Below are 14,436 nucleotides of genomic sequence, written 5' to 3'. Positions count from 1 at the left end.
TACTGCAACAGCTTACATAAATTATAAACAAGATGATTACAATAAGTTTGCTAATTGATTTTCCGAGCATTTCGCCTAAAACATTACTAAAGAATACCATGAAAACATTTTCTTTGTTATTCTGTTTTGATATCACTTGTAGTCGGTTTTTCAAGTTTTAGATGAGTGCGATTGATCGGCCAGCAAAAAGCGGAATGCAGCTTATTCTTCTCTCTGTATCCATCGAGAGCCATGAGTCCTCCGAAAAACAATAACTGATAAATATAGTCAAAGACTATTGCTAAAGCGGCGTACGCGCTGAATATATGAATACATTTGTATGGTGTTACAAATCCAACGCAGAATGCAAGAAAATTTGTCAGAGATGTAATCGTGATGGACACTGCAGCTTCGGCATAAGCGTTTTTCATTCTGTCATGTACAGAAGCGTTAACGTCAGTTCTTCTCCACGCTGCTATCAATATAAATGCATCGTCCACACCAATACCTGAAATATTCACAAAATTATCGAATTAGAATTGTAAAAATTTATACATAAAGTCTATTTTATAAGTTTCAAACGATAAATTTATCACTATTTAAAGTTTTAGCGAAAAATCTTTAGATGTTAAATGAACTTTCAGACAAAGCAATATAATGGCAATGCACGTTTTCATCATAAAAGTGTTAATACTGAAAACAAAGAAAAACGTTTAATTTATGTGATAATTCGTGTTAAAGCTATGTTCCATGTATAGTTGAGTGTGATGTACAGTACAATTGAGTTTTTGCATTAAGAAGAAAATAATAGTTTACTTTGCATAAGCACGTGTTCAAGCTAAGTTCAGAGTATAAAAGTTGTCAAAATTGTTGAATATTTTTTTTATTTGTTATATAGGCCTAATAGTCTTGATGAAACTCTCATTTTTTGTAGCTGTTTCATAAAAATAATGATCATATTGCAACTGTACATTTAATATTAAACAATGTAACCAATTACACATGTGAAGCAAATATCAAAATATAGAAATACACAATATGCTTATTTTACAATAGAGCTGACATATTTGTACACCACGAGTTGCGACTTCTGGTGTACTATTTACAAATTCTGACTTGTTCCCTCGTCTACATTAGCTCGCTTAATATGACACTTGCGTTATACTGCGTGCAATTATCTTTTGCTTATAAGAAATTTGTAATTTTGTGACTGTGATCTTTTTACAAACATTTAATGTTTAACAAATATGGAGATTATACCTACATCTATGAAGTTTCATGATATTGTATGCCTTTTGTCTTATACACTCTTTACATTTAAAAGTGATCGACAATTTTGGATGTAGTGAATAATAGCGATTTTTAAGTAGTAAAATCAATCTCTAGGAGTCATAGTTTATTTTCATGTTATTCCCATTAATCTTTTTACGTCAATCTATTCTCAAATGAATATACAGTCGACCCCCCTATAACACGGTAGATACGTTCCCGTTTTTATGAACTCCGCTGCTTGTTTAAACTCAACAGTTCGTGTAATCCTGTCGCGACACGAGTCTGCGATGACGTTTTACCGAATTTTAGGAGTATTTTTTAGCATGTTTTCACGAATACCGTCGCAATTTTTTCGCCGTGATATAGGAATCCAAACTATAGGAACCCGTCTTATAGGGGGTCGACTGTTCAATTATACTTAAATTGATTGCACCTTTTTCCTTTGTTAGTATTATGGAGCATGAAAGTAGACGTGGCATATTTGGCAAGTTTATCGTAACAATATTATTTACATTTTATTACTCGATCGCAAACGAATAGCTTAATTAACTATGACTAGAATGGACTTTGTTACTTTTTCGAGGCAAACGGACTTCAATAAAATCAAAAATTAAGTATACGTTATGAATTCATATTTTCTAAAAGTAAATAGCTATTCCTGAGTGTCTATTGAGTGTTTTTAATCGCCAAGTATCTATTTTTACGTCTAAATTTAATTAAAATATTTGTATCAACATAATTTGGCAAATGATTTTGCTACGTTACTCGTTTTTCTAAATTCCTAGGCTTTGAAATTAACCTTTCTTACATATATTTCAAAGAATTCATATGTATTTAGAGTCACCTTCTCAATTTTTGGCTTTTCTTCAGTGAATATAATTTTTATAAAACAAATGTATAAGTTATAAAAACTAGACAGTTCCAGATCTCATTACTTATTACAAATGGCGAACCAATTTGTACATTTATTGAGTACTTTTAACAGTTGTTACTACTAAGACATTTCAAATACTTACATCTATTACATCTGTATAGCTCTGAGACCGACCATATTCTTACTTCATGAAATGCATAAAGTGACAATATGATTTTCGCGTTACTTTTAATAATATGGCATGCAAGTACTGTACCTGCATATCGGATGGTATATACAAGAATTTGGATAGCAAATATTCACTGGTAAGAAATTAATTACTATACTTTTTCAATCGCTTGACGACCAAGTTCTATCAATCTGAATACATCTTATTTCTTCTGTGGCCGAGACACTGACGAAGTGTGTTTTTCGAAAGTATGTTGTAAACTTGGTAGCTTGCAAAGTTATTAACAGGCTGTGTAAGAGAATCATCGCAAAGCCGTACAGTGACGGGTTAAATACACAATTTATCGCATTGAGGTTTTGATCATTAAAATGAGCAATTGCTCCGGTATGGCTACGATCCCTGTACTGTATAAATGTATCGCCGAAAATTAAATTGTTTGCTGCTCGAAATGGTTATAGTAAGAATTTTTGATACTAACGTTTTACCGTAATGTTTACGGCATGTTCAAAACATCACACAATACTGTAAGGTCTCTTTTTATGCGGATTATTTTTANTCTTTGAGAAGAGAGAGGGAGGACTGCTAAATTACTAATCACGCTTTTTACAGATTACTTCAACTCCTTTCGGAATAAAAGCATCATTGGTCAAAAACGATGAATAAACCAAAGAAATGACTAAATCGAAAAACTGACGGACTGACTGACGAACTGAACTGACTATCCGGATAGGAGTCGACCAATTAACAATTTAGCAACGGACAGAGATTTGGACTTAGAGGACGGAGCAATCCAGAGAGAGACAGGGAAAGTGATTGTATGGCGGATCTAGTGAAAAACAGAGTGAAGGGCCGAGTAAAGAAAAAAGAACACGAAAAAGTGAAGAGAACAGAGAGAGACAGCGAAGAAAAAAGAAAAAACAACGCTTTCTTTGGTACGTTTTTTCGCTCAATTCGGACACGCCTCCTGCTAGGACACCCCAAACCATTTATAGATAGAAGTAGGCTAACTTCCTAAAACAGATTTTTTAAGGTTTCGTTTAACTATGATAAACTTACTTTTTTATTTGTACAGTACTTATCTTTGATTTACCTTCCTGAGAGGCTCATTCCTGGAGTTCAGAGTGGCGCTTACCATCCAGCGTTAAATGTCTTTTTTTTTTTATTAGTCTAACCCGGAGGTGTGTACGATAAAAAAACCACGTGGCAGGACCCTACCTTATACTTGTATAATATAATTTTATCACGGTCCCCGAACCCCAATACAATGCAATAGACATAATAAATCAAAACATGAAATGTCTTTTAAATTTAATATTGAAATTTTTCAAGTTATTAATTACACAAATTTAAGTAATCACCGTTATTTAATAAATGAAGTATTTCTATTCATATGATTTGAACCTTCAATTTCAGTTAGCTAATTTCCTGTGTATTCACTCTTTTGTGTAAAATTTTTTAAACAAGAAGGGATAAGATCCAAAAGACTGAGTATTACTGGCAGTATAACAAGACTATGAAACGAAGCGAATATAACCATTAATGTTATAATTTTAAAAACTACAACGAACGATTCTGATGGACCAAATGATAACACTGAAACACTCAATAAAGTAGATATACAAGCTTGTGTTACTGGATACCCAGCAGCATATAAACAATTCTTGATTTTCTCGTTCGGTGTTTTCTTTCCGCAACTGACAAATGCGAAAGCCATATGAACTGTATAATCTACACAAAATCCCGTACTCATCACTAACGTTAATAAAGTAGTAGTATTCACAGTTGCGTTCCATAAAGATATGTATCCAATCAATCCAATCTGAACAGACGCAATAGTGATGGCAACAGACAAAAGAAACAATACGTTCGTAGTGAATAAAAGAAACACTACAATTACTACCGCGGCCGCAGAACAGACAGCTTTTATACAGTTTGAAAGAATATTAATATACAATTCATAATAGATAAATCTAAAATTGTATGCAATAATTTCAAATTTGCTGTTGGAGGCAATTTTTCTTACATTTTCAAAGAAAAACTTTTCATCAATTCGAGATTCCTCATCAAAACTCGAAACGAGAAATCTGGATGCAATAATTTTATCACCTTCTTCGTTAAAGACAACATCATTTATAAACCTATTTGCCACTTTAACTTTTAAGAAAATATCTTGAAATGCATTCAAAAAGTCTTCGGAATCACTCAGATTGTAACCAGAAAGCGAAAACTTCGCGACTGGAGATTTAGTAAATGCCAGAAATTCTCTCAGCCAACTTTCTGTGGTCGACGAATCCGATATAAATGAAGCAGACTCGAAACTTTGCAGGAGATCTTCTATGCCATCTTGAACAGTGACATTGGAATAGTCTAATGTCTGGTTAATGACTATTTGCACTTGATGACTATAATTAAAAAAATATTTATATTCTAGGCTTAGATATTCAGTTGCGTAAGAAGAGTAAGGATAGAGTTTACTAAAATCATCTCCTTCTCGAATGAATTTCATACAGTATACTGCAACACCTACATAAATTATAAACAAGATGATCACAATAAGTTTGCTAATTGATTTTCCAAGAATTTCGCCTAAAACATTACTGAAGAATACCATGAAAACATTTTCTTTGTTATTCTGTTTTGATATCACTTGTAGTCGGTCTTCAAGTTTTAGATGAACGCAATTGATCGGCCAGCAAAAAACGGAATGCAGCTTATTCTTCTCTCTATATCCATCGAGAGCCATGAGTCCTCCGAAAAACAATAACTGATAAATATAGTCAAAGACTATTGCTAGAACTGAATATGTACACATTATTTGGATACATTTGTATGGTGTTACAAATCCAACGCAGAATGCAAGAAAATTTGTCAGAGATGTAATCGTGATGGACACTGCAGCTTCGGCATAAGCGTTTTTCATTCTGTCATGTACAGAAGCGTTAACGTCAGTTCTTCTCCACGCTGCTATCAATATAAATGCATCGTCCACACCAATACCTGAAATATTCACAAAATTATCGAATTAGAATTGTAAAAATTTATACATAAAGTTTATTTTAAATGTTTCAAACGCTAAATTTATCACTATTTAAAGTTTTAGCGAAAAATCTTTAGATGTTAAATGAACTTTCAGACAAAGCAATATAATGGCAATGCACGTTTTCATCATAAAAGTGTTAATACTGAAAACAAAGAAAAACGTTTAATTTATGTGATAATTCGTGTTAAAGCTATGTTTCATGTGTAATTGAGTGTAGTATACAGTACAATTGAGTTTTGGCATTAAGAAGAAAGAAAAGTTTATTTCGCATAAGGACATGTGTTGAAGCTATGTTTAGAGAATATAAGTTGACAGAATTATAAAATATTCTTTTTATTTGTTATGTGATAATTTTGGTGAAACGCTCACTTCTTTTGAAGCTGTTTTATAAAAATAATGATCATATTGCAACTGTACATTTAATATTAAACCATGAAACAAGTTATACGTGTGGAGCAAATATCAAAATGTAGAAATACACAATATGCTTATTTTACAGTGTAGCGGACATATTTGCACACCGCGAGTAGCGACTCCTGGAGTACTATTTACAGATTCTGACTCGTTCTCTCGTTTATATCAACTCACTTATTATGACACTTGCGTTACATGGCATGCAATTGTTTTTTGCTTATAAGAAATTTGTAATTTTGTGACTGTGATCTTTTTACAAACATTTAGTGTTTAACAAATATAGAAAATATACCTACATATAGAAAATATACCTATCTTGAAACTACATAAATGTAGTTTCAAGATATTTCCTTACGTTCAAAAGTGATCGACAATTTTTGATGTAGTGAAGTACGAGCTAAAGCTATTTTTAAATAGTAAAATCAATCTCTAGAAGTTATAGTTTATTTCCAAGTTATTCCGAGTCATGTTTTTACGTTAATGTATTCATAAATGAATACATATTAGAACATACTTAAATTGATGGTACTTTTTTCTTTGTTCGTATTATGGAGCATGAAAGTAGACATTGCGTATTTAGGAAGTTTTCCGTTATAAAATTATTTTAATTTTATTACCCGATCGCAAACGAATAGCTTAATTAACTATGACTAGAATGGACTTTGTTACTTTTTCGAGGCAAACGGACTTCAATAAAATCAAAAATTAAGTATACGTTATGAATTCATATTTTCTAAAAGTAAATAGCTATTCCTGAGTGTCTATTGAGTGTTTTTAATCGCCAAGTATCTATTTTTACGTCTAAATTTAATTAAAATATTTGTATCAACATAATTTGGCAAATAATTTTGCTACATTACTCGTTTTTCTAAATTCCTAGGCTTTCAGATTAACCTTTCTTAAATATATTTCAAAGAATTCATATGTATTTATAGTCACCTTCTCAATTTTTGGCTTTTATTCAGTGAATATAATTTTTATAAAACAAATGTATACGTTATAAAAACTAGACAGTTCCAGATCTCATTACTTATTACCAATGGTAGAACCAATTTGTGCATTTATTGAGTACTTTTAACCGTTGTTACTACTAAGACATTTCAAATGTTTACATCTGTTACATCTGTATAGCTCTAAGACCGACCATATTCTTACTTCATGAAATGCATAAAGTGACAATATGATTTTCCCGTTACTTTTAAAGATATGGCATGCAAGTACTGTACCTGCATATCGGATGGTATATACAAGAATTTGGATAGCAAATATTCACTGGTAAGAAATTAATTACTATACTTTTTCAATCGCTTGACGACCAAGTTCTATCAATCTGAATACATCTTATTTCTTCGTGTCCGAGACACTGATGAAGTGTGTTTTTTAAAAGTATGTTGTAAACTTGGTAGCTTGCAAAGTTATTAACAGGCTGTGTAAGAGAATCATTACAAAGCAGTACAGTGACAGGTTAAATACACTATTTATCGCATTGAGGTTTTGATCATTAAAATGAGCAATTGCTCCAGCATGGCTACGATTTCTGTACTGTGTGAATGTATCGCAGAAATTTAAATTGTTTGCTGCTCGAAAACGTTATAGTGAGAATTTTTGATACTAACGTATTACCGTATTGTTTACGGCATGTTGAAAACATCACACAACACAGGGTTTTGTTCTTTTGGCAGCTGAATATTTCTATAGGTAGCGTTGAATAGAAATAATTTAAATACGATCATCTCAATATGTAAAGTTATCAGGAAAAAAACTTTGCAATATAAGAATAATTTTTTTAAATATCTGATATTCATTATTTATATCGAATTTCATTAACACATGCCTGAAATCAGAAAGAAGATTATTACATTAATTGATGCGTAATCTATTCTGCAGTAACACAGTAGACCAAATGCTGCGACAGTTGCTAAGAATGGCGATACGCAACCGGCAATACCCAACCACGGTTTGCTACTGAGTGAATCCTTTGACAAGCAAGAGACTGCTGAAAATACCAGCATAATTGGAGCAATAATCAAAATAAGAGGCAATCCACTTTCACCAATCCGGTTAATTTCATTATTAACAGAATGACTGAACATTTTAGATATTTTAATATTGTTCAAATTAATGTTTGATAATGCATCTAAACACGTCTGTTCCCATTTCAGTGCCATTTGCGTCTTCTCTTTTGTGGTGCGGTCCAATGCATAAATCAATCTAATTGCCTTAGAATCTCGAATCATGTTTTTCTCATTTAAAGTCACTCCTCCGAATTCAACAGCAGACATTATTAATGTGTCCTGGAAGATGTCAACTGGATATCTGTAATAAGTTTGTAAAAATATTTTAAAAATTTTAATTACAAACACATACAAATACATTTTAATAACATAGGAATTGAATGAAATTATAATTTAAAGTTATAAGTATACATGTTATTCTAATATTTAAATTATTTTACTCACTGTGCCATACTTACGTGTTAATTAATTTTTATCACTAAGATAAAAATTAACACTTAGACAGTTGGAAAACAGTTAGTAGAGAGGTTACGGCCGACGGTTTCATCGCGAAGACGTGAACGTCGGTTGTCGAGCGCCGCCATCTTGCCAGTGTGAAAGGTTGACAATGGCATTTGGTACGTCCAGCTTGATGAGTAGAAGATCGGCTTAAACTTCTTCATTTTTATGTCATTTTTATGCGATTGGGGTTAAAGTTATGACGCGTTTTATTAATAAAATAATGATTACTTAAACTAGCAGAGTAGCGTGGGTATCAGCTGCCCGGGGCGGAAGAAAATTTCGTCGTCTTGTTATTTAGGTATCTCAATTTAAAAGACCAAAATTCAGTTTCGTAACAGAACAAGTAATGAAAATTTCCTTGCCNTGTATTTCATCCAAAAATTTCTTGGACAAACATACATATAGGCTTGTTTAGGAAACCCGCGTATAGACAGTCTCCAAAAATCGTTGAACGCTCAAAGCTCACTCCATTTTTTCCACTGACATATAACGTTTATGGATGTAAAAGACAGCTAGATCTACCTTAATCGCTTTAGTTCCTAGCAATTTTTGATATAAATGTAATTAAACATAAAAAATACTTAAAACTGAAAAAAAAACAAACGAAATGCGTTAATTATGAAGAAAAAGCTTCAAAGTTTAACTTCCTTTGTGAAATTTCCCTTTTGTGAAATTTAACTGAGTCATTGTTTACACATCTAGATGACCTTGAACACAGCTGGAGTTGGATTTCCCGGGGCATTCTCATAGACGTCGCGGGAGGACAAGGGTTTAAAGTAGGGTGAACACTAGCTGGCCGTATATTTTTAAATATTTTTTAAAATTTGGAGACTTAAAAAACATTCCAAAAATTCAAAAAAAATTTCAAAAATGGCCTTAAGGGTTGTGTTTTATGTAACGCTATGTAACCTGCCCGAGTTAACTCGGGCGAGGAACTCTTCACATCCAGATGTCAGTGATTTGTTTTTAGAGTGAGCTTTTGCAATTCAGGGATTCCCCTTGTATTACTTTCCAATAAAATAAACTGAATTAAGTTTGAATACAAGTTTATTTTAAGCTTTTATATGAATTTCTTTCAGACATTCGAAGTAATTTATTAAGCAGCCTATTTCTTTTAATTTCTGCAAACTTTTTATGCGGTTTTAAGTTAATTTTAACTCGTTGTTTTGGTTTTATGCGATTTTAGAAAATTACGGAACGTATCCCTACTTTTTCACGGCAAGTAATGTCTTTTTTTATGCGAATTTTTTATATGCGCTTTTCTATAGAACGTATCCACCGCATAAAACGAGACCTTACAGTACAGGGTTTTGTTCTTTGGGCAGCTGAATATTTCTTTAGATAGCGTTGAATAGAAATAATTTAAATAAGATTATTTCAATATGTAAAATTATCAAGAAAAAACTTTGCAATATAAAAATAATTATTTTTCAGTATCTGATGTTCATTTTTTAGATAGAAATTTATTAACACATACCTGAAATCAGAAATAAGATTAATACATTAGTTGATGTGTAATCTATTCTACAGTAACACAGTAGACCAAATGCTGCAACTGTTGCTAAGGATGGTGATACGCATCCAGCAATACCCAACCACGGTTTGCTACTGAGTGAATCAGTTGACATGCAAGAAACTGCTGAAAATACCAGCATAATTGGAGCAATAATCAAAATAAGAGGCAATCCACTTTCACCAATCCGGTTAATTTCATTATTAACAGAATGACTGAACATTTTAGATATTTTAATATTGTTTAATTTAATGTTTGATAATGCATCTAAACACGTCTGTTCCCATTTCAGTGCCATTTGCGTCTTCTCTTTAGTGGTGCGGTCCAATGCATAAACCAATCTAATTGCCTTAGAATCTCGAATCATGTTTTTCTCATTTAAAGTCACTCCTCCGAATTCAACAGCAGACATTATTAATGTGTCCTGGAAGATGTCAACTGGATATCTGTAATAAGTTTGTAAAAATATTTTAAAAATTTTAATTACAAACACATACAAATACATTTTAATAACATAGGAATTGAATGAAATTATAATTTAAAGTTATAAGTATACATGTTATTCTAATATTTAAATTATTTTACTCACTGTGCCATACTTACGTGTTAATTAATTTTTATCACTAAGATAAAAATTAACACTTAGACAGTTGGAAAACAGTTAGTAGAGAGGTTACGGCCGACGGTTTCATCGCGAAGACGTGAACGTCGGTTGTCGAGCGCCGCCATCTTGCCAGTGTGAAAGGTTGACAATGGCATTTGGTACGTCCAGCTTGATGAGTAGAAGATCGGCTTAAACTTCTTCATTTTTATGTCATTTTTATGCGATTGGGGTTAAAGTTATGACGCGTTTTATTAATAAAATAATGATTACTTAAACTAGCAGAGTAGCGTGGGTATCAGCTGCCCGGGGCGGAAGAAAATTTCGTCGTCTTGTTATTTAGGTATCTCAATTTAAAAGACCAAAATTCAGTTTCGTAACAGAACAAGTAATGAAAATTTCCTTGCCAGTGTACCAGAGTAGCCACCTGTTTAAAATAGCCTCATTGAATAAACAAAACAAAAATTCGACAGGCCGAGTGAAATTAATAGTTCACCCGGACATCCCAGAGTGAAATTAATAGTTCACCCGGACATCCCAGAGTGAAATTAATAGTTCACTCGGACGATGAGTCAATTCCCGGACTATTCCGTGCTCATTTCAGTCGGTCCGAATCGTAGGTGCGACGAAAATATGGGATAAAATGGTTGAAATTTTTCAAGATATTATTATTATTTATTGTGAAATTTTTCAGTTCCCTAAAAAGTGCCGCCCGGAGCGGGCCGCCCCTACAGCTCCCACTACGCTACGCCACTGACTTAAACATTTATGAATAATATTGTTAAAAATAAATGATTTTAATTCAGAAATTATTTAATTATTGAATATTTTTTAAAGTGATGTGAAGTGACCATAGAAACTCTATGTTTACTTTTTTTTCTGTAGTTTTCGCAAAGTAAGCGCTTAATTAAAATTTTATTAGTAATCTACTGATGAAGAAGCCATTTTATTATATCATATAATTAAAGCTATACCTGTGACAAAACTAAGTATGAATTTAAATGAAATGACAGATTGTGATTGCTTGATTTATTTTCGGTAAGTGATTAAATTAAAGTAAAAAATGAAAAAACCAACAATACTTGTAACATTTTATAATTTTAACTGATTCTCAAGAGATGATTTGTTTTGCCTCCGTTTTGCTTTAAGTCTTCCATCTGTAATTATTTATGAAAATAGATTACGCTCACTTGGAATCGATGCATTATGAATTTTTTACGAAGATGATAATTTATCCTAATTGACTTGATGATATTTTTGTTTTCTTGAGGAGAACAAAAAGTGACCTTTCACGATTTGGCATAAAACACTAAATATCATTTACAATAGCCATTCCAAATCGTTATTGAATATCGATTAAATAAAACTAACAAGAGAAAAATTAAAATTATTTAGCCAAGTAATAACAGCAAAAGTTGCTCCTTTCACATTGTTGGGAGTTCATAAATGGAATGATACTATTATGAAACTGTCACTTTCACGATTTTATACTTTAAAGTTATTAGACTGTAAAATACGAAACTATTTGAATTGAAATACTATGTACTATTGTGAATCAAGTAAAATTGTATAGCACATTTTATGTAGTGTTGAACTATTTTTTAAATAATTTATTAACTTTCTCTGGATTAACTTTCTATGGTTATTTAAATGTATCAGAGTATGAGCTATAGTTTTTCTAATTATATTGCCATAGATATGTAATAAAATATAACAGTAAAATGAAAATTTATGTACTTATTTTACCATAACATTATGTACAAAACTTTCATTTACAATATTTAGCAATATAACAGTTCTAAACAGATCTTTATTTAAAATTTGGATAAACCAAATTGAAAATAAAATTATTTTTGATTTATCCACATCTTCATCTGTAATTTAAAATTATCAAATTATTTTTATAATGCAAATACACTTTTTCCTTTTTTACACATAAAATAAACTTTCAAAATATAATTACAAATAATTCTTTTTACAGAACAACAGAAAGAAGTAAAAAGAACCAGAAAAACTTCCTGGAATTAAATAGATAAACCAATTTTTCGCCGTAGAGGAACTGTAACACCAGCTATCGGCTACCTGAAACAACAACTGCACTCAACAGCATAGTGCAAGCAGCAATACTTATATCGACTCTGGTAAAACAAAGAAACATGCATTCATGCCAGTCCAAAAGCCTGCCACATGGGATTTTCACCCATAAATCAAAATTCAAATTTTCGCGATGCTAATAGATTCGAGTATAATCAAGAAGATATTATGTCTGAAACATAGTGACTTAACTATACTTACAAATCTAATATTTATACATTGATATTAATGCAATAATAAATGTACTGACCATTGACTAAAATATTTCTGCAGATTACTTCATTAAAATGCTTGTAACATTAGGAAATTTTTACAAAAAAATGTATGTATACGGGAGACACACCGTGAATTATCAACCCAATTTACAACGACTACAATGTTTATTTTAGACCGTTTAAAATAGCAAAATTCCATAAGATAAATAAGAACTTACTTGATGTCGTATTTTGCTTTCTTGATATCATTTGTTTTTCCTTTCAAAGTCAAAGCAAAATTTTTATGGCAAATATTCCCGTCCATCTTACAACACAAATCTGAGTAACGTATGAATGTGTTATTCCAAAGTATGGTGACATTTTGAATAATTTCGTCAAGTTTGATGACATCTTCGATTATTGATTCCTCCAATACAGAAGTTCCGTTTCCAGGCGTAACTAGTGTTGTTGCGAATGCTTCAAACCTTGTTGTTCTTCTATAATCGCACTGTGACATGTTGGTTGGAAAAATCGATTCAATAGCAGCTCTGTCGATCATGCTTTTTGCATTGGATGGAATGTAAAGATATTCTACATCCTTCTGTAGCGGAATATTTAACAGTCCGGTTGCTAAAACGAGTGACGTTATAAAAGAAACTGCAACATATATTTGAGGATAACAACCGACATGAAATCCAATACGAGATAATGTTGTAGAAACAATCCTTCTTATATTTCTATGCTCCATTTTCATTCTAAAATCGTAAGATAAGTGAAAAACTTCAAGAAATAGATTTCTATAAAAAGAAATTGTTTTTTTTTAAATTAAATAATAGAATAAAATAAATAGTGACGTAACGAAAGTTTAGTACAAGGGTTATAGAACGTCGATGCTCGATAAAGATAATATTAATATGTCGTAATAAAAATGCTATTAATTTGAAAATGCATTTATTCAATACGCCTTTGTAAACGTTTTGTTAAATATTAATTAGTGTTATTATTATTATTATTAATTTTATCTAATGCGATTTTGTGTCTTTAAGTAGATAGTCATCGTTATTATATATATATATATAACATTACAAATTTCTTAAACAAGAAAATATATTACGAGGCATAATGTTAACGACAGATTTATTATAAGAAATCTGTATTTTTACACATAAAATTTAGTTTAAATTGTAATATCTATTGATTGCAAAGTGAACTTATTAATAAAAAGTTAGTTTTAGTCTATAAAATATAAAAGAATAAATAAAATATTATTAAATATATTTACTTACGTTGAATATTGAATAATAAATTTACATACATTTCTTCGACTTTCTGTCTGTACAGCTTAAAGAAAATTAATAGTTATTCATTATACACATCCAAAGATAAGATTTAATCAAAGTTTAACGTCTAAAGTTTAATCTCTTGTTTATGATTGTGTATAAACTTTTAAAAGCCAATCCTTTTTATCGTAAATCGTAAATCTTTATTCGAAAATCGTAATATTAAATCTACATAATGTAAACTGAAAATTCCAGATGTCTACTTAATAGAAACGGTTCGAATCGATTCAAATAAGCCCTGTTTAACCACGTTCATGTTTGAAACAGTTAACTAAAATTAATGTTAATGTGAATATCGATATTAGTCCCAGTGTTCAAACGACTGTCTCAAGTTCAGCGCATAAACATTTAGCGATATCAATTATGACCAAGAATGCAAATCAAAACTTCTTAGTAAATTTGTAATACGTCTGTCAATATATTTGCTATA

The 14,436-nt window shown here is 31.2% G+C and overlaps 1 protein-coding gene across 1 annotated transcript; it reads right to left on the bottom strand.

Annotated features, from left to right (window-relative positions):
• Positions 1–116: 116 nt before the first annotated feature.
• LOC111629745 (patched domain-containing protein 1-like) lies at positions 117–13,991 on the bottom strand. Its single transcript, XM_023373651.1, has 5 exons — positions 13,953–13,991; positions 12,906–13,421; positions 9,742–10,223; positions 4,401–5,291; positions 117–487 (listed from the first exon to the last, which is right to left on the bottom strand). The coding sequence occupies exons 2-5, from the start codon at positions 13,418–13,420 to the stop codon at positions 117–119; spliced, it is 2,259 nt and encodes a 752-aa protein (XP_023229419.1). The 5' UTR covers position 13,421; positions 13,953–13,991.
• Positions 13,992–14,436: the final 445 nt, after the last annotated feature.

This window comes from Centruroides sculpturatus, unplaced genomic scaffold, assembly GCF_000671375.1.
Source record: "Centruroides sculpturatus isolate CEXI.00-Female unplaced genomic scaffold, Cexi_2.0 scaffold482, whole genome shotgun sequence".
NCBI classification, from domain to species: Eukaryota; Metazoa; Arthropoda; class Arachnida; order Scorpiones; family Buthidae; genus Centruroides; species Centruroides sculpturatus.
This window is presented reverse-complemented; position numbering and strand designations above follow the sequence as displayed.